Raw genomic sequence first — 22,002 nt, 5'->3', positions numbered from 1 at the left:
TATGCCTATTTTAAATATAGTCAAATTGATAATGAAGATTAAACATCAGAGCTGATTTTATTCCTCTCACGTTTCTTTCATCCCATCTGATTTCATCCCATGAAAAATAAAGACTTCTGTTAGAAACCTTGGACTCAACAACAACAAAAAAACATTATTCATTACCCTGTTCAGCTCCATCCATTCTACTGGCCCTTCCAGACAAGATCATGGCATGGCAAAGTAACTTCATTAATCCTACAAAATTAGAAGCATAATTCCCATTCCCTGGTTATGTTCGAAACATACATACCACCAATAAAGACTGTGTGTCTTTACCACTTTTTCCTGTAATTATTTTAATACTTGAAAACATACTATGACAAATGTATATATTCTAAATGAATTTGTGTTAACAAAACTAAATTATAGAATAATAATTTTATTGAGTGTTGAGCCACCTGGGCATACTATACTACAAATTTTGATTATATTTTTCTAGTATCCTTATGTCATTTTTGTGGTAATCAAATGGATTAAATGAACAAAGCAAAATCAATAACAACCTCACATGAGCAATTGTAATTTTTCTTTGAGCTATAAAATCATAATCTTCTCTGTCTTCTATATGACCTTTGACTTGACCTTACAGATTTGTTTGTATATGGTAAACAAAGTCAACAATTGACTATTTGCACAAAGGAGTAAGAGCCCTTAATTAATACTTCAATCAATTTTCTTGGTAGTTATATGTCAATGTAGTGTTACAGTTGCACCAAAACAATTATATTGTAAGTTGTAGTTATAATTAATTAGCAATCTGTGTAATTTTAAATAGCTAATTATGACTCTAACTTAGTTCCTCATTGTAGATATGTTTCTTCTGCAAGAATTGTATATATTTTAACTTTGTTTAAAATAGCACATTTAAAAAAGAAAACAAGAAAAATAAAATAACACATTATTCTACTAAGTTTTTTATCAATATATGGTTTTATTTAAATTAGAAAGGTGAATGTTTCACATGTCAGTCCCAGCTCCCTCTCCCACCCCTCCTCCCTTTCCCCTCCACCAGCACCCCCCAATCCCCACCCAATCACCACATCATTCCCCAGGGAGGGTGAGACCCTCCTTGGGGGGGATCTCTAAAGTCTGTTATTTTTATCCTGGGCAGAACCTAGGCCCTTCCCCATATGTCCAGGCTGAGAGAGCATCCCTCTATTTGGAATGGGCTCCCAAAGCTCATTCATAAACCATTGTGAACTCTGATCTACTACCCAAGGCCCCAGTGATTTCTGTGGCCTCCTCCCTGGCACTACATTCATAAAGTCTGGATCAATCTCCTGTTGGTCTCTCAGCCATTAGTCTGGGATTCAAGAGCTCCCCCTCATCCGGTCAGCTGTCTTTGTGGGTTTCATCATCATGGTCTTGACCCCTTTGCTCATCACTCCTCCATCTCTGTCACTAGGTTCCAGGAGTTCAGTTCAGTGTTTGGCTGTGGTATCTGTCTCTGTTTCCATCAATCCCTGGATGAAGGTTCTAGGATGGCATATAAGGTAGTCATCAACCTTACCATGAAGGAGAGGCAATTAATGTAGTCTCTCTACTATTGCTTAGTTTGCCAGTTGGTGTCATCCTTGTAGATCTCTGGAGATCTCACTAGAGTTAGCTCACTCCTCAAGCCTATAATGACTCGATCTATTATGGTATCGCTCACCCTGCCCTCCTCTATTCTTACCTCAACTCAACCTTCCTGCTCCAAGTTTTTGTAACATGAGAAAAGAATATGTATCTTTGAATTACATCAAGACAAAAACAGTAAGCAGGTCTTTATGCATCCTGTTTCTGTGGAGTTTTATGGAAATATTTGCAATATGAATTATACTAAGTAATGATTCTATTACCAGTACTTCATATTTTCAAAATATTCTAAGTTATTAGTGAGTGACAATCATCCATCTGGTAGTTAATATGGGTTTAATATGATCTCCGGTGAAAATGCATACATGCAGTCATTTGACTGTGTCTTCACAGAAGGTTTAAAACTGTCTTTTAATCCTGAAATGGTTTCAGGAGCAGCATGGCACTATGTTTCTCCTATTTTTTTTTTTGGTTTTAGTGCCAAAGAAGAGCAGCACTACTGCTGTTGTTAAAATATTAACTTTGTCCTGAAGTGCACCATGAAGTGACAGGAAGAGTTGAAGGCAGCTTGACAGGGGCAGAATTCAGCCATTATGAAATTAGATTGTGGGAGCTATTACAGAAATTGCTGCCCTTATGTCAGAACCTCTGATTTAGATGTGTGTATCAGTGAAAGGTGCTACTGGAATGTGCCTGCAACTCCAAGTATTAAAGAGCACAATTTCTGACAAGTCCCAGCACTGACACATGTGACTTCTTCTGTGTTCTGTTTGTTCTTATCTATTCTTTTGAAAGCTCACCTGTTTCCTACATCTCTTCAAAAATTTTTGAGATTCATATTATAAACAGTATCTTTTTCTCTTATGTGATAGGAGTGTCATATTTTGTGTGCATCTCACTAATTGAAAATAGTCTTTATATTATTGGTAAATTCATCAGATTATGCACTTCGGAAGATGATGTCACCTCACTCTTGGTTTTGAAATGGGAAAAACCAATTTAAGATTAATTGGTAAGGGGGTGAACCATAATAATAGAACAACAAATGAGTTAGAAAACATAGGAAACATTTGGAAAGACATGCATTATTTTCAAATTGCTGTACTATGAACAACCTTAATAAACAAGAACATTTCAGTATAGCTACGCACTTAACCCCCTAATTTTTACAGGTAGGCATCTAGACATATTCCTTTCAAAGATAAGGGTTTCAAAAATCACTCTCTCAGTACCATTCTCAGGATTATCAGAATCAGTTCAATACAGATTCCTGAGACTTTTATTAGTAGCAGTTTATACCAGACTGTAACTCAGGATAAACTCTGAGGCATGACAAATCTATAACATGATGCCAAGTTACTTCAAAGTATAAAAAGAAAACTAAGTACAATGTATGAAGCATGTTACTATTGTTACAACTTTTAATTTATGAGGCAAAATATGAACAAAATAAAATAGTCTTAAAACAAATAAAGATGAAACACATCTTTGCCCCCAGAAGACAGGAATCCATGAAACACAACTTTTCCCCTAAAATATAAGTATGGATGACAATTTGAGACTGGACCAAAAATAGTAATAGTAACAGGGTCCTTAAATTCCACTCTGGCACATGGAATAAGGGTACAAGACCCTATTACTCAGGATGTAGAATAATGGTAAACGACTCTATCATTTCAATATATAATTCCCAAAACATTTACTCAGAGATGCATACTGATTACATTTTTATGTTTGATACTTTCCACAATGTTTATAATTATTACCTTAAACATTCATTTTGAAGTCTTTTGTTTTATTAATTTTTAAAAAATTTTATGCATGTCACTTTCAGTTCCTTCTCCCTCCCCTCCTCCACCTCCCCCCATTCCTTCCAATGCCTCAGTCCCACTCCATTCCCCCTCCTCTCCCCAGGGAGGGCAAGGTCCTCCACGAGGGATTTTCAGAGTCTGTCACAACATCCCGGGAAGGGCCCAGGTTCTTCCTCATGTGTCCAGGCTGAGAGAGCATTCCTCCACGTAGTATGGGTTCCCAGAGTCCTTATGTATGCCAGGAATAAATACTGTTCCCCTCTCCAAGGACCCACAGATTGACAAGACCTCCTCTCTGTCACCCAGGTTCCTTGGGAGGGTGTCTGGATCAGTCCCATGCTGGCCACTCAGTCATCAGTCTGGGGTCCACGTGTTCCCCCTTGTTTAGGTCAGCTGCCTCTATGGGTTTCACCAGCCTGATCTTGATTCCTCTGCCTCAATCAGCCACTGGATGAGAGTTCAAGGATGGCATATAATGTAGTCATCATCCTCATTATCATGGGAGGGCATTTAGGGTAGCCTTAATGCCAGTTGGTGTCATTCTTATAGATCTGTTAAGATCTCACTAGTGCCAGATCTCTCCTCCAACTTATACTGGCTCCCTCTTTTATGGTATCTCCCATCCTTTTCTACTCTATTCTTACCCTGGCTCAACCTTCCTGCTCTCCCATGTCCTCCTCTCCCCTCCTCTTTTCTCCCTCTCTTTCTCCCATTTCTTTCAACCATCCCCTTCCCCACCCCAATCCAATTAGGAGATCTCATCCTCTAACCCTTCTCCGGGTTACCATGGATATCACTCTTAGGGTCCTACCTGCACCCCAGACTCTCTGTTGGTGGGCTTGTGGGCTGGCAATGCCCTGCTCAACGTCCAAAATCCATATATGAGTGAGATTATTCCATGCTTGTCTTTTTGACTGGGTTACCTCACTCAGTATGGTTTCTTCCAGTGCCATCCATTTGCCTGTAAATTTCAAGATTCCATTTTTTTCTGCTGAGTAGTACTCCATTGAGTAAATGTACCACATTTTCTCTACAAATTGCAGAAACCTCACAAACTCATAGAAATTGAACAATGCTCAATTGCGTCACCCCTGGGTACAGGAAGAAACAAAAAAAGAAATAAAATACTTCTTAGAATTAAATGAAAACGAAGGCACAACATACCCAGACCTTTGTGATACTTTGAAAGCAGTTCTAAGAGAAAAATTCATAGTACTAAGTGCCCACATGAAGAAACTGGACAATTGCCACATTAGAGAATTAACAGAACACCTGAAAGCTCTAGAACAATATGAAGCAAGCTCACACATGAGGAGTACATGCAAGGAAATAATCAAATTGAGAGATGAAATCAATAAAGTAGAAACAAAGAAAACAATACAAAGAATCAATGAAACAAAGAGTTGGTTCTTTGAGAAAATCAACAAGATAGACAAACCTTTATCAAACCTAACTAAAAGACAGAGAGAGAACATGCTAATTAACAAAATCAGAAGTGAAAAAGGGGACATAACAGACACTGGGGAAATCCAAAGAATCATCAGGTCATACTTTGAAAATCTGTACTCCACTAAATTGGAAAATCTAAAGGAAATGGATGATTTTCTGGATAGATATCACTTACCAAAATTAAATCAAGAAGAGATAAACAATTTAAACAGATCTATATCCTGAAAGAAATAGAAGAAGCCATAAAAAGTCTTCCAACCAAGAAAAGTCCAGGGCCAGATGGTTTCAGCGAGGAATTCCACCAAAAATTCAAGGAAGAGCTAATACCAATATTCTTCAAATTGTTCCACACAATAGAAGCAGAAGGATCACTGCCAAACTCTTTTTACGAGGCTACAACTACACTAGTAGCCAAACCACACAAAGACACAAACAAGATAGAGAAATACAGACCAATCTCCCTCATGAACATTGATGCAAAAATACTAAATAAAATACTGGCAAATCAGAAAAACCATATACCGTGATCAGGTAGGCTTCATCCGAGGGATGCAGGGATGGTTCAACATACGAAAATCCATCAATGTAATCCACCATATAAACAATCTGAAAAAGAAAAACCACAAGATCATCTCACTAGATGCTGAAAACCCTTTGACAACATCCAACACCCCTTCATGATAAAGGTCTTGGAGAGATCAGGGATAACAGGAACATACCTAAGCATAATAAAAGCTATCTACAGCAGACCAACAGCCAGCATCAGACTAAATGGAGAGAAACTAAAGGTGATTCCTCTAAAATCAAGAACAAGACAAGGATGTCCACTATCTCCATATCTCTTCAATATAGTACTTGAAGTTCTAGCTAGAGCAATAAGACAACAAAAAGAGATCAAGGGGATACGAATTGGAAAGGAAGAAGTCAAACATTTCATTTAACGTCTTAATTCATGCATTAAACATCACAGGTTTCTGTTTTCAGCTGCTATGTATAACAAATCATGTGTCTTTTTTCAAGAAAGTTTCCTTTCATCATTATGTGCAGCTAAAATAGGTAGACAAATTTAAAAATGTATTTTCTCATATACTTTACACACACAATACTTGCATGCACACATGCGCGCACACACACACACACACACAGGGAAGGAAGGAGGGAGGGGGATGGATAACCCATATACATTTAAACATTTAGTACCTCACAGGCACTCCACTACTGACACATATTGCCAGCTACAGTTATATTTTATATGGTCTATAGTTACTCATCAAACTGGTGGAACTTCCCTGAGGAATTAGTGATCTAGTCACCCCAATGTTCTAATATTATAGGCATTCTTTTTTATATTTTCTTCTCCCTTGATGTATGTGGACTGAATTAGATGCAATCCTGTAAAAAACTTCACTTTTCTTCCCCTCATGAGCACTTTAATACATCACATAAACTTCCTGGTGTTGAGCATCCATAATTACTTGCTTTCTAACCTGTGTCCATGCAGTAGATCATGGGGCTGGTAAGTACAGTATTATGAATGGTTCAATCTAAATAATAAATCTACTACTCTAGCCTGGTGTTTGACTCTATTAAATAAAGAAACACACGGAACACCAAATGTATTATTTAATAAGACACACGCACACACACACACACACACCTACTTTATGCAGAAAAGTATAGGTAAAAACAGCAATCAACCTTTTATTACCTAGGTGACTAATTGTAGACAAATTTAGATAACATGTAAGTTCCTTCAACTTGAGATGAACAATGGATGAAAGTAATAATAAATGTGCTTTGATTTGAAATGGAGACTGGATTACAGAATGTGTTGTCTATGGGGCTAAGATATAGGGACTTTTTCAAAAGACATGAAGGCATCTGAGAATAGGTGTATTCTTAAAAGCTGTCTCACTGCTGTGGATGTTGAGGCATTGGTGTTTGGATAATAGAAAATAGAGAAAGAAGTGAATTGATCTGTCAGAATTGAGTCTTCAAAATAAATTCATTGTGTTGATGAGGACTATAGCTGTGAGGAAGATCAAGAGGCCAATGGGAGAAATAATCTTAATAACATACATGATATAGATAGCTTCATATGTAGAGGGGAACCTTACACAGGAGAAATTAAAATAACTCACTTCCTAAGTACATGACTGTACACTTGAGGTTATCATGTTTTTATTTTAAAAAGTCATAGATAGAAGAACTGATTGAAAAGGAAAGTGCTATAAGCCTTGAGATGGATTGGTGGTTTCAAACCACATGCAGTTATTGAAGAGGACCTGAGTCTGAGTTCCAACATCCAGGTTAGATAGCTCATAACCACCTGTAATTCTAGCTGCAGTGATTGATTTGATTCCCCCTTCTATCCTCCATGATCACATAGTTGCCCCACCCCTGCTGTAACACACATATTTACATAATTTTAAAAACAAACAGAAGATATTGACAATAATATGATTTAGCATATAGTTTTAGAAGTATAGGACAAGACAGGAAACATGAGTCAGAATGTCAAAGAATGAAGAGGTGATAAGCTGTGTTGTCGGCTGTAAAAGGATTTTTAAGTGATTTCTCATATTTTACATTATATGTTTACATGTGTATTAAAATGTTGGTGTCAGTGAGGAGGCTTAGGCAATCTATGGGGCTTTGGGTAGTAGATCAGTATATATCCCTGGAACACAAATGGACTTTGGGTGCCCATCCCACAATGAGAGATGCTCTCTCAATCTGGACACTTAGGGAAGGGCCTGGGCCCTCCCCGGAATGAAATGACAGGCTCTAGAAATTCCCCATGGAAGATCATACCCTCTCTGGCGAATGGAGTGTGGATTGGGGGAGGTGGAGGACTGGAGGGAGTGGGGGTGGGTGTGGAGGGGAGGGAGAGGGAGAGGAAGCTGGGACTGAATGTGAAGCATGATTGTTTCTAATTTAAATATATAATAAAAATTAAAAAAATAGATGAGTAGCTGTGTTTGTTTTCAGAAAGAGAAAGAATATATGTTGTAATTATAGATGATGCAGGGAGACTATTCAATGTCATGCATATGGTGATTAATTTATATAAATTGGAGGATACAGAATGTGCATGGCAATCATAAATATACTACTGTAGCCTAGTGTTTGACTCTCTTAAATAAAGAAATACAGGGAGCACCAAATATATTCTTCAAAACACACACACACACACACACACACACACAAAGGCCATTAGTATAGAGAACCATCAACAGATATTTCCCTGAAAGATGGAGATACTGTCAGTGGGAAGCAAATGTTAACTAACTGTAGGAGTTTTCTACCAACGATGATATTCCCAAAAGTCAAAGGCATGCCATATGATATTCTGAGCTTTTCAGCATGGGATGTGCTTACACAGAAACGAGGTGAGACCCTCACATGTTTTGCAAAGACATGTTATTGTAGCAGAGAAACTGAGGTCCGACAATCAGACCCAGTGCACCCTGCCATTAAGGGTTGAATCATGCTCACACAAATTAGATGGTGTAAGCACCTGCCAATGGCCTGGAATTTGGCTGGACTTATGTTAGTTTCTATAACTGCATGAACTTGGAAATTTTAGAGAAACAGGAACTTATTGTCCAGAAGCATTGGAGGACTGAGGACTGCAACCACTTATCCACTTTAATCAGAGATTATCTTGAGATTGAAAGGCTCTGCTCCCTGCGTGTGCTTTGGGGAGTTCTGTGCTAGCTTCTCCCAGCCTATGGTTTCTGCCCTTCTCCTTTGTGTGCTAATGTCCCTCATACTTCCTAATGGAAAGAAATCTATCAATGAATTAACAGTCCAAACCAGACAGTCCTGTATATTTTCACCACTCTAAATCTCTTAGTCAAGTCTGCAAAGACATTTGTCACACAAAGTTACATTTATAGATTTCTCTTTTTTCCAAGGAAACTGTTTTTTTTTAATTTGTGTATATTCATTGTACATGGTACAAGGTTTCAGAGGGACACTTTCATACAGTAAAATATACTTTTACAATACCCATCCCATATCTTATATCCATGAGTTTTCCCTCCCTCTTCCAGTAGCCCCTCCCATTTCACTAAAGTTTTGCTTCCCCTTTCATGCCCTATATACATATATGATTTTCTTTACCTACATAAGTCGTGTACCTCCAAAAGAGAAAGACCCTGCTGTATTTAACTTTCTACTTTTTATTTAGTATTTTTAATCTGATAATGTCTAGTTATATCAATTTTCCTGAAAATGACATAATTTTATTCTTCTTCATGACTGAATAACTATCAATTATGCTGATTACGTTTTCTTTTTTATTTAATTATGTATTTTATTTATTTTATGTATTTAATTTAATTATGAATGACATTAAAGATACAATCCTACATGATAATCTGTACATCTTCATAAATTTAAAGATTAATATACATCAATCCACCGACCAGTCACTGCATAATGTTACAAGAGTTATGGGTGTGACTAAGTGGTAGAGAACTTATCGAATATGTGTAAAGTCCTGTGCCATGATTATCACCACTAAATTAAAATTCTTTATTACATACACTCTCACTCTTTATGTCTCGCTCTCCATCTCTGTGTAAAGTGTGGTACATTTAAGCCCAATGCCAGGGTCTGCCACACAGACGTTCTGACAGAAAATCAACCAGGCAAACTGATGTCACACTTTTCATCCTTCTGAAACAAAGTAGAAAACTGACTTTTTTAAGACCTAGCAAGTAGGTACCAGAACTTTTGCCATCAGCACAATTTTGTTATTTTCAAAGATGAAACGCTTTTTTTTATTATACCACAAAGTGAAATTAAACTCTACTATGCACATTCATGCTTCTGTTTCCCATTCAGCTTCATGACTATGTGCCAAATTACTTCCATAAGAGACAAACATTTATAAATCTCAAAGGGAAAAGAAGCAACATTCACATTAAGTGGTAAGGCAGCTACAAGAAGTTGTATCTCATTGCAGATTACTGGAAATACTTGCAATTCTTTATGGCCAAATAAACACTTGAGATCCGTAAGTATCCAGCAGATAAAAATCTCCTGATCCCTGGTTTCCTCCTTGCAATTGTTTTTGCTCCTGGATTCTAAGTCTTGACTTATTGCTGGCTTCTTTCCTGCTTCCTCAAATGCTTGATTATGTTGTTAATGTCTTTCAAAGTAGTCTGTATGCCTATCTCTGACAGGCTTTGCACTTGCTGTGTGTTGCTGGGCTTGAACTTGTAGCAGTCATACTGCCATTGCCTCCTGAGTGTTGGAATAGCAGGTAGTCTCCACCATCTAGGTTCCTCTTAATCTGTTTCCACCATTTTTATATAAAGCCATATTTCAAGCCTGGAGAGAGAGATCAGACTCTAAAGTTCTTGCCATACAAGCACGAAGAACCCAGGTAGATTCCATCACCCACATGCAAAGCCAAGGTGGTGGTTCACATGTGTAATCTTCCAGGAATAAAGCAGAGCATAGGGGTTTCCATCCTAGCCCACTGAAAGAAAGGTTACAACTTCTGAGGAACAGTGCTCAAGGTTAGCCTCTTGCCTCCACGTGCATGTGTATACCAATGCACATACAAAAAGCCTTTTTTCAGACAGTTGGGGGAGCAGGGGGTAGCCTGTAGTGGATGGCAGAAAAAGTGGATGCAAACTAAAAACAATGATAATATGCATGTATAAAATGTCTTAATGAAAAATATAGTTTTGATCAGGCCTGAAACAGTTGTTTGGTATTGTATAAGAGACAAGCATAATTTATACTACCATGGTTTTATGTTTTATGTTCATATAATTTTTGTTATATATAACACACCATAAGATCAACTTCCATTCTTATTTATAGAGGATCCTCTATAAATGTCTCATTACTTGCCAAGAATCTTCTAAGTGTTAAGATCCTAGTTTTATAGGTTTGGAACAAGCAAGCTTAAGCTTTCGTTCACAAATTTCAAAAATAGATAGATCACTCTCCCTTTGTACTATGTGTCAGTTAAAAAGGAGATCATTAGAAGGAGGTGGTTAATGTGACACATGAAAAATGTGCCAACAACTTTAATACAGAATGGCAGATTCAGATAGATGAAACAGAAATGTCCACAGAGAGGGTCCACAGTCTTCATTCAAATATCCCAAAGGAACGTGGGCAGCTATATTCTTTAATACAGAATGGCAGATTCAGATAGATGAAACAGAAATGTCCACAGAGAGGGTCCACAGTCTTCATTCAAATATCCCAAAGGAACGTGGGCAGCTATATTCTTTTGTTTGTTTTGAGCACCAGAACGCTAATAAAGCATACTTAGCCTCCATGGGTACAGCATTAGGATAATTCTTAAATACAGAGCCCTGGTGAGGTCTCTCTAGCAATTTGCATATTACAAGGGCCTCTGGGTAGATAAATAGACTCGACGCATTTTCTCTAGACACCCACAGCTGCAAGTGTCAGCAGCAACCATGGACGTGACATAGAATTCACATACCATGCAGAGCAGAGAAAATATTTTCCTCATTATTTATTATCTTTAAGTATTCATTTCTCTTATATGAATGAAAGGAGAAAGCAGAACTGGCCTCCAAAAGTGATATGCTCACTAACTACATAAAGTGATGTCCTCTTTATGGACCACTGCCAGAGGTTTATTTCACTCAGTGTCCTGGGTTTTTATTCACTTTTGTCATATCACTTGAACCTGATAGTACTTTTGCCTACACTTTCACATTTATATAACGCAAAACAGAATAGAAAAGTCTTTAAAAATAATCCTGCCTCAGCTGTGCTTTCATAATATTTTGTAGCTATTACTTCAGAGGTGCATCAGGAATTACAACAAAAGTAATTTCTGATCCTAAATAATATAGTAAAGTGTGTGTGTGTGTGTGTCTTCTGTGTTCAGTGTATGTTGTATGTATGTTGCTGCATGTACATTGAGACAAAACATAGGATCCAATTTGAAACAGGAAAACTATTATTTAAAGCAAAATAACTTTAAGTAATTTATATGAACTTGAAGAAGTACTTGTGAGTCACTAAGAGAAAAAATATACTCAAATGTAAGAAGGTTTTAGTCAGTATGTGAATATATTTTTCTTATTTGTTTTTTTTAAACAAACCCATTTACCTAGCCCTGTCAGTCTTAGAACTCTTATGTAAATCAGGCTTTTGTATGCCACCATGCCTAGGAGGCTTTCAGTTTTTAAGAAGAAAGCAATAATATTGGAGGAGTTAGAGGAGAGGAAACCATAATCAGACTGTATTTTATGGAAAAATAGAAGTACATGTTCCACTTACAAATACATTTTCTCATCCTAATGCTGCACTGCATTTTCTTATGTATTTTATTAGTAGTTTCAGAGATAATACAAATCAATTTTCTAAGCTACCTGAGTGAAACGAAGAGACAAAGAAGCACAGCCATGTGCTTCTAAACATTTTAATTCTTTGGGGGAGACAGGTTAACTAATGTGTGACTGTGAGACCCATTTTTTGTGGCAGGATGATAGGAGATAAGATGTTATGAATTAGATTGTAAAAGTTTCCCAGAAGTTCATATGCAAAAAGGTAGGTATCCAGACTGGCAATACTGGGTGGTTTTTGAACCTTTAAGGGGTTGGTCAATTTCATGGAAATATGTTAAAATATTGGAATGTTAAATTTTGGAATTTGATTGTGCTGGGGTGCCTATTTTTGGTCTGTCTTATACATCCTGGATGCAATGGAACAAAAACCTTTGATGCCATGAAATAAGATGCTGTACCTCCTATGCCTTTCCCTGGGCTCAAATTATAGAGCCTTCTCATCATGGATGAGCCATTTAGATTATGAACCAAAACAAATCTTTCATCCTCATTATAATGTCAGGTATTTTGTTACAAAGATGAACACATGATTAACATACTACTTCAGTGTCAGCTAGAAGGGTATTTAATAACATAGCAAGTGCCGAATACAAGCTGCCGGATAAATGATGGAGTCGATTTAAGTAGTAAACAAATTCAGAAACAAGATAATTTTATGACTTTCGTTAAACAAGTCTTCTGATCACAGAACCATTGAAACACAAACACTAAAAGGCATTGCTTCTGTCTTCAAGGAGTCTGGATTTTGGACTGGAAGACAAAATATAAATAAATACAATAAAATAAAAATGTAATTACTTGGAAAATTAGACTAGCCTAGTAAGGGATAGCCCGATATGAAAAGTAGCAATGTTCCTTTTTATTTAAATTTAAATTAGGAACAAGGTTGCTTCACATGTCAATCCCAGTCCCTCTTCCTTTCCTTCCCCTTCTCCCACGCCCTCCCTCCAAAGCCCCATACCCACTCCTTTTCCCAGGGAGGGTGAGGCCCTCCATGGAAGTGTCCATAATCTGTCATTTCTTCCAGGGCAGGACCTAGACCCTTCCCCAGGAGTCCAGGGTGAGATGGGCACCCAAAGTCGATTTATATGCCAGACATAAATACTAATCTACTACCCAAGGCCCATATATTGCCTAGGCCTCCTCACTGACACCCACATTCAGGGGGTCTTGATTAGTCCCATGCTGGATTCCCAGCCACCAGTCTGGGACTCAAGAGCTACCCATTGTTCAGGTCAGCTGCTTCTGGGGTTTAATCCAGTCCAGTCTTAACCCTTTGCTCATCAGTCCTCCCTCTCTGTCACCGGGTTCCTTGAGTTCAGCTCAGTGTTTAGCTGTGGGAGTCTGCCTCTGCTTCCATCAGTATGGATGGTTCTGTTTCCCAGACTCTCTGTCCATGGAATTGTAGGCTGGCACTCCCCAGATCTATATCTAAAATTCATATATTAAAGAGTACATACTATGTTTGTCTTTTTTGTGACTGGGTTACCTCACTCAGGATGTTTTTTTCTAGTGCCATCCATTTGCCTGCAGATTTCAGGATTCCATTGTTTTTTCTGCTGAATAGTACTCCATTGTGTAAATGTCCCTTTTAATCATGTGTTTCTTTTAACTGCTTAGCTTCTTCTCTTCTTCCCTTCCTGCTTTGTTCTCTTTCCTCTCTTCCTTCTTTTTCTTTCTTCCTTCTTTCTCTTTCTTTTCTTATGTAACATATATTAACTGAAATGCTATTACATCATTCCTCTTTCCCTTCCCTCCCCGAACCCCTCCTACACCCTCTGCCTGCCAACCTTTGTCTTCCTCTGAAATTGATGGCCACATTTCTTTACACATAAACACACACATACAAACACAAACACACACACACACACACTACACACTATTAAGTCTACTTCTGTTTATATATTATTTTAAGGCTGATTGTCTTATATGGAATAAATAGTTAGGGGGCTCACCACTGTAATAGGCTAATTCTCTCTCTACTGGCAGGCACTAGCTGCCTGAATTTCATTGTATAGGACTGAAACTCAGAGAATTTCACTCTTTTGTGGTAGTATGTCTATTAGTTGACAGTATTCAGGTCTTTTTAGGCAGCCATTTTTAACAAACAGTGTAGACTTCCTGCATCTGTGTGTCTTTCAATCTTTCAGAGCCTCCTTTGAAATATTCCTTGAGTTAGGTTCAGGAGTTGTGTTGAACATGTATCCACAGAGGCTGAGTTCCCTGTGATGCAATGATCTCTGAGTTATGCCCAGTTGTGGTTGTCTTTAATTAACTCAATTTGCCATCAAAGGAAGTTTCTTTTATGAGGGATGATTGCTACACTTATCTGTGGGTATAAGGATGAGTTTTGGAATTCAGTTAAGAATTATACTGGTCTAGCAAGTGGTCATAGTAGGTTCTCTTCTAAGATCCATGACCCCACTATCCCTGAATATTTGATTGTTTCTAATGCAAGATATGATTTTATTCCTGTTGAGCAAACTAATTCCATTAAGACAGTTGTTGGTACCACCAAGATATGAGTGACATTATTGTACTTTTAGGAATATCTTGCCATGCTTGTCAGTGTTGTAACTCATAGACATCACAGCTGAATAGACATATCTTTGGCCAGCTTGTATAATATTTCTGATATTATAATAGCTAGACAACAGGAAGGAAGTTATCAGGTGAGATCCATCTCAAATCATCCGAGTTTTCTATCCTAAGTGTACAACATCTTCAGCAGTGGGGACTTACTTATCATTAATCTTTGAGAGGCCACCAAAGGCAACATCTATAGCACATACTATTTTGCCAGTCACTTGTATTATCCTGACAGAGGGTTGCTCATGGCTTTTTTTAATGTGATCTATGGCCCCTGTGGGAGAAATGTCAGCATGAATGGCATGACTTTATTTAAAATTATATTTAGCATATTAAATACTCAATGCATGACATATGCTTTTAAATATAAAATAATGACTCCTTGAGACTTTATCAAACAATCTTGATGTTTCTTTTTCTTAATTCCTCTTCAGTCATAAATGTGGTAATTCCCATAGATGGTAGAAATATACAGAAATGACTTCATTTTCTCCAATACCCATTACTTTTTCATCATTTAAATAGTCTCTTATGTGAAGATAAATGCCTCTCCTATGTGAAGTTTCAATTCAGAGTAGGAAATTTCAATAACTAATTAAAATGCTTTCTGTTTCCTAGTTCAGTTCAATCACGTTATACTTTTTCACATCTGTCCATGTGATATTTAAGCTTCAGTTACATATGCACTTGTCTATCCAACAAGTCAGTAATAACTGATACCAAGACAGTTTCTGGGGTTAAGGTGAACTTTTCAGTCTCTTCTAACTAGTTATGCCTTATACATATAGATATTCAATATAGTTTTGTTGATCACAAACCATTGTTTTTCTCTTTTATTCAACTGCTTGTTACTTAAAATACTTCCATGGGTTGCTCTTTCTTCTTAAGCATCATAAAAAAACATTCACACACAGTTGACTTTAGCACATTTAATAGTAATTTTCCTTCTGGGAATTACATCTGCTACAGGAAAATTTTTTATACCCAGTCTTTTCCATCATTGCTATGCAAGTAAAGAGATTAAAATACAATTTTAAGGTGTGCAGTTGTACACAGACTTCATTTAGAAACACTTCTGCATTAACAGCAACTCTACTATGGTCTTATGACTGAGCATATCCACATTACTTTACAGAGCTTACATGGCCTGGTAACAGATACATGAATTGATGTTTAATTTCTTTACCACTTCCCAAATGCCTGAGAAAGTTATCATTTTCTTCCTTTTTATTGCAATATAAGAAAGCCCATTAAAATCCATCAAAAGCCCTATTTTGTTGAATTTAGCAAATGTGGGGATAGTGTGACATTCTCCAGTCTACTTTGCTTGATGCACAAATTTTTATTGTTGTTTTTGTTACTATTATTTCTGTAGTGCCAGTTCTCAAACACAGAGATTTGCTCTTCCTAAGCAAGCATATTGCCACTAAGTACATACCTAGTTCTACAGTTGCTTTGAATTAACACTTTTGAAAAACATGGAGACTTTTTTTTCTTAAGCAAATTCCTTCTTGGACATAAAAGTTTAATTCTTAAATTAAAATCTTTATGGTAGATGAATTTTACTCTGAACTAATAATAGTTTAGCTAAAATAGAATTTTAAAGGTTACAAATTGCTCACACATGTATTACCTCCTCATTTAAACTTTATCATAGCCATGTGAGCAGGTATTGTCACTTTAATTTTATTTCAACAGATAAACTAAAAAAATTAGGATCAAAGAAACTAAAACTAAATAACTACTCATCTGTGTATAGTTAACATGAGCATAGCCAGAATTAGAATGAAAGTATTTGGATTCCTCAGTCTGTAAGGTCAATTTGCAAATGAACAATAGTGCCTCATTTTCATGGTCAACAGCCCAGGGGTACACATTCTAAGCAAGAATAATTAACATTTGAGCATACCAGAATCAATCAAAATACTCCATACATATTGATTCCCTGCAAAAAGTTTTAAAAGTTTAAACATAAGGAAATTCATTCTCTGAAATTTAAAAACTTAGCGAGAGAAGCCAAATGCTGTAAATTGTTGAACTAGAATCTGCACCCACACTGAACATGCTATGCAACTTTAACTTTCTCTTGCCTGTGTTTGAAGACTAAGAGTATGTATAATGAAACAGATAGAAGTTGATTATATTTCCCTGGGACTAAATTTTATTGAACTTGTGGAAAGTTTGACTTGGATTTTTCTACTCTATCAGTGCACAGTAGAAATTGAAATTGTTTCTCTTCTAGGGATTAATTTATATCCTTCCGATAATATCCCTTCATATGCACTTTATCGTTTATCTTAGAGAATTTCATAATAAAAATGAACTTAAGTATTTGTATTGTCAACGTATCACTTGAGGCTGGGCACCCACAGTCACCTGTTCTACATGTTTTGATCAGTCGTGTCTTTCTATAATGACCTCCATCGGCTGCACAAAGAATCTTCTTTGAAGAGGGGCGAGAGCGACACCTGTCTGTGGGTAAAAACATATTGAGAATGCAGTTAAAATTATAATTTCCATGGTCATTATTTTAAGTATTTTAACAGCTCTTATTTCCAAGACGGAGCATATTTTAGGTTTCTTCTTTTTGCTGTTGTTTTGTTTTAGGGCTTTTGTTTGCTTTTGTTTTTTGATTCTACTGTGGGATCAGGTTCTCCTTTTCACATTTATTGAATGATTTTGCATATCCTATAGAAAGCTAACAGTTTTAGAAAGTCGTCCTCCTATATGTTTTACCTCAAATTGCAAAGGCCCATATTTTGGAGGAGCATCCTATTTTAACTATTTATGGTCTTCATAATATTAAGATTATAGCAGTTTCATAGTTCTTCAAAGAAACAGGATGAAGATTTGAAAATTCCATTTAAATCAGCCTCACACTTGAGAGCACTAACTAACTATGGGATTATACCTCTGGGCTGAGCCCATTGCATTGTAAAACTGAGCAACAGCACTTCCCTGTTTTGCAGTGCAAAATAAGCAGGTAAAGGACAGCATCTATGGCTGTGATTGCCAGGAAAGTGATCACAGCTTCTAGAGAGGCACAAATAAGACTGAGGGAATGTTTGTGCATGACATCTTCTTTTTTTAACTTTTATTGATTCTTTGTGTATTTCACATCATACATTCCAATCCCATTCATCTCCCCACTGTAATCTCTGCCCTTGTAACCTCCATGCCCCCCCAAAAAATCAAAATAAAATTTAAAAGAAAAATAACAACAAAGCAACGAAACAAAGCAGCAGAATCTTGTCATGGAAGCTGTAGAATCACTAGAATCACACAGCTTACCATTTAGTCTGTTCATCTTTACTTACAAGTATCATTGATTGGAGTCATTGGTCTGGTTAGAGGCCTCTGCTTTCTGCTACACCACAGAAAATGGGTTTTCACTGGGGTTCCTCACAGATATGGCATTGTCCTGCATTGTAGAGATAACTGATATTTTAGATCTGTTGGTTTGTGCCTTTACTTGCTCCAAAAGGAGTCAGAAGTCAAATAACAATGACCTTCCAGTCTACATGATGAGAGTCATGATCTTTTGTTGAAAGGCCATTAAGTATAGCTCTAAACGATTACTGTTTTAAGTAGTGAATTGACTTTTAGGAAATAAAAAACCTAGGCTGTTTTTCAGCCTATCAAACCCAGGCTAGAAAAACACTTTTTCTTCAGATAGATAGTATTATCCTTAAATTGAAAACACAAATTTACTAATTCATTTTTTTTCTGTCCTTTTCCTTACTTGTCTTCTTCAGGGCCACCTCAGAAAGCAATATCACCCAAACAAGAACATGAAGACAGGAAACACGACAAAGTCACAGACAAAGGAAGTGAGAGTGGGACTTCCTGCAATGAGCTCTCCACATCCAGCTGTGACAGCCACTCAGAGGCCAGCACTCCCCAGGACAATCCGCCCAACGTCCAGCAGGCTGCAGCTCACCAGCCTAACACCTTAACCTTGGATCGACCCTCCAAAAAAGCACCTGTCCAGTGGATGCCACCACCAGACAAGCGCCGAAACAGTGAACTCTTTCAGTCACTTATCAGCAAGTCCCGGGAAACCAATCTCTCCAAAAAGAAGGTCTGTGAGAAGCTAAGTGTGGAGGAGGAAATGAAAAAGTGTATTCAGGATTTTAAAAAAATCCACATTCCAGATTGTTTTCCTGAGCGCAAACGCCAGTGGCAGTCTGAACTGCTGCAGAAATATGGGTTGTAGTCGTGATCGTGTTGCTGGCTTGTTTTAATGGCATTCAATGTTTACTCCAATGTCACCACCTGACTCTTGGTAGGTGTGATTCTTGCTGCTCTCCCTTTTTGTGAACAGTGGATGTGGGACAGTATTTTTCTTTTCATTACTTTGTTGCTGTTTTTAGAAATATAATTAAAAAACGAATCAACAAATGTGTGTCAAAATGGTGTATCCGATTCAAGCCATTTTGTAATAACAAAAGTATATTGTGCATGATGAAGAAACTTAAGAATCTTGATTTTTGAACTGTGGTCACCTGGACATGTTTGTCGTTCTGTAACTCACCAAAAAAACAAACAAAAATCTTCATATCATACCAACTCAGAGAACAATGTGGATGAAGCAACATGAAGTAAAATTTTAGGTGATGGTTTCAGAACCCAAGTCTCCAATTGTTTAAATGTTAATGCAATAAAACAAGTATTATTTTTTGCATGAACACAATGTTACAAATAAATCGCAAGAAATAGGGAAGGTCTGTTTGTTGCTATGAAAGAAAAAAATATTAAAAATAAAGCAAAAATTATATAAATATATATATATATATATAGTTTCAGGCAAAGTTTATAAATGTAAGCTGTCTAGGTTTGAACTTCCTTTGTTCCAGATCTGTGGTCCTTTTGTGAAGGTGTATGGTGTTTCTGTATGTTAAGATGGTGTAAATATGCCTTCTACTGTTATGTTATGGCATCAACATTCATCTACCAATGATAATCATGATTATCTCAGTGAATTGAGTCTTTTTACATCAGGCTGAGAAAATTGGTACAATGATGATTTAAAAGGTCCTATTATCATGTTCATCAAAATAATCAAGGGAAATGGCAAAGAGCTTTATGTGTTTATTAAAAAAAGGAAAATGTGTTAGAATTCTTTAATTTCTACTGAGTTTTCTTTAAAAAATATTTTTATCATCCTCAATTTTCACTTAAAATACCATATTGCAGAATGGTTGTTAAAACTGAATGCTGGGAAGACTAACAGAACTCAAATTAAGGTAGAGAGAAATTCAGATACCCATGTGTTATTTAATATACTCCCAGTCGACAGGAGAAGAAAGACTTCATTTGATAGAACACTGAAAGTTTATTTTCACTGACAACCAGATTGAAAAGCCTCTACACAATAAATTGGGATGCTATCTCTTACAAAGCAAAAGACAAAAATGTCAACAGCATGCTGAAAGGTCACTCTTGATGAAAAGTGTTCTCTTCCCTTGTATGTGGGACAGGCATTTCCTGATCAAAAGCCACACAATTATGCTTCCAACATTTCAGAGCAATAAATACAAAATACCATGAAGTCTAGCTAAAGAAAATGGGCCGAGAAAGGTAAAAATATTCTCAAGAATGAATTCAATTTTCTTCACAGTGACTTAGAAAGGGTGTGGGTGGCACTTGCAATGTCCTCTCTTCCAGCATATGAAGGTTATGAGCATCATCCCTTGGAAGTTTACAAACCTACATTTAAAATTTTTTTCATAGTGTTGTTATATAAAGTACCACCTACCCAGGTCCATAAAAGTCACTTAAGATATATGATTAACCTTCAATTAACTGCTTGGACTTTGGGAAAACATCTTCTTTTAATTTCTTCATATAATTTTGAGAAGTTGGCAGTTACAGTATGATTTGATAGACATTCAAAACACTGGTCAGGTGATAGAGACTGACAGGTTGCCAGGCTTCCAAAGCCACATTTGCCACTTGTATTTTATGTATCTGATGGACAGATAATTCAAAGTGATATAATGGCATAAGGAGGATTTCAGAGGTTTGGGAAGGTGGCTCAGCAAGTGAGGGACTGTTCGGCAAATGTGATGACCAGAGTTTAGGTCTCTGGCACTTACGATGGATCAAGTTAGTTGTTTAGAGAAACAGAATGCTAAACGTCTGGGCTCAAGTGATGGCTCCATAAATATGTAAGGTGTGTAGGGGGAATTTGATACTCTGCCATTAGCCATGTGGCATATTAGAAGCGCATACAGATGAGGTAATAAAAGGGTGGTTTACCGCACTGTTAACCACACCCACTTTAGGCGTGACTAAACACATATAAGGATGTAGGCAGTGTGGTTTGCGGTGTGGTAAACTGCCCTTTTTTACCTCATCTGTATGCGCCTCTAATATGCCACATGGTTAATGGTGGAGTACTAAATTTCACCCTACAAAGGTGCAAAGAGGTGAGGGAGATATCTGGTATCAACATTTGGCTTCTGTGTGCACCTACACACATACACACACAATAACAATGAGAAGATTTCTAGGATACAATTTACATACAAGCATAGCTTTCCATCACTGATCTGGAAAGAAAACAACAAAAAAGTGGTGACCCTACAGAATTAAGTAACCATCACTACCAATTAGTGAATTTAGAATACAGAGGGGCAAAGAGGCAAGCAACCTATTAAGAACTAGAACCCCTCAAGAGTCACACTCACTTCCAAAGGCAGAAGCTAAGCAAAGAAGGAAAGGGAAATTACTCTAGCTTCCCATTTCTTTCCACATTCTAATTGCCTTCCAAAACCGTCCATATTCCAATATAAGTACAAGCCAGCTGGCAAATAATCCTAGACATATAATGTCCAGTGATCACCTATGAGAAGAGACCCAGAAACAAATTGTAGGGCCTATGCCTGCTAATGGTTTCCTAATGAAGCAGCTCAAGTAGAGTTGTAATTAAAAAAATTTCAGTAAGAATGTGAATTCTGATCCACTTATCTCTGCCTCATTAAAGAGTGGTGTACACGGATCTTTCTTTATTCCTTCTTGCTAAATTAGTATACAAATTCTAGACCATGGGATATAAACTTCTGCATTTTAATTGTTTTTGGTTTTGAGTAATTACTGTATGGGAAGTGCTTGACTGACATTTCAGCAATACATTAACATGTATGTGTTCCTACCTTTTCACCCTAGTATAA

The 22,002-nt window shown here is 37.0% G+C and overlaps 1 protein-coding gene across 1 annotated transcript in view; it reads left to right on the top strand.

Annotated features, from left to right (window-relative positions):
* Kctd8 (potassium channel tetramerization domain containing 8) overlaps window positions 1-19,946 on the top strand; it is a 234,905-nt gene extending 214,959 nt beyond the window's left edge. The window contains exon 2 of the mRNA XM_005074352.4: window positions 18,583-19,946. Within this exon, the coding sequence (XP_005074409.1) occupies window positions 18,583-19,043 (461 nt within the window). The 3' untranslated portion in view covers window positions 19,044-19,946. The remainder of the gene's footprint in view (window positions 1-18,582) is intronic.
* The last annotated feature ends 2,056 nt before the right edge of the window (window positions 19,947-22,002 follow it).

Source organism: Mesocricetus auratus, unplaced genomic scaffold (genome assembly GCF_017639785.1).
Source record: "Mesocricetus auratus isolate SY011 unplaced genomic scaffold, BCM_Maur_2.0 Super-Scaffold_100006, whole genome shotgun sequence".
Classification (NCBI taxonomy): domain Eukaryota; kingdom Metazoa; phylum Chordata; class Mammalia; order Rodentia; family Cricetidae; genus Mesocricetus; species Mesocricetus auratus.
This window is presented reverse-complemented; position numbering and strand designations above follow the sequence as displayed.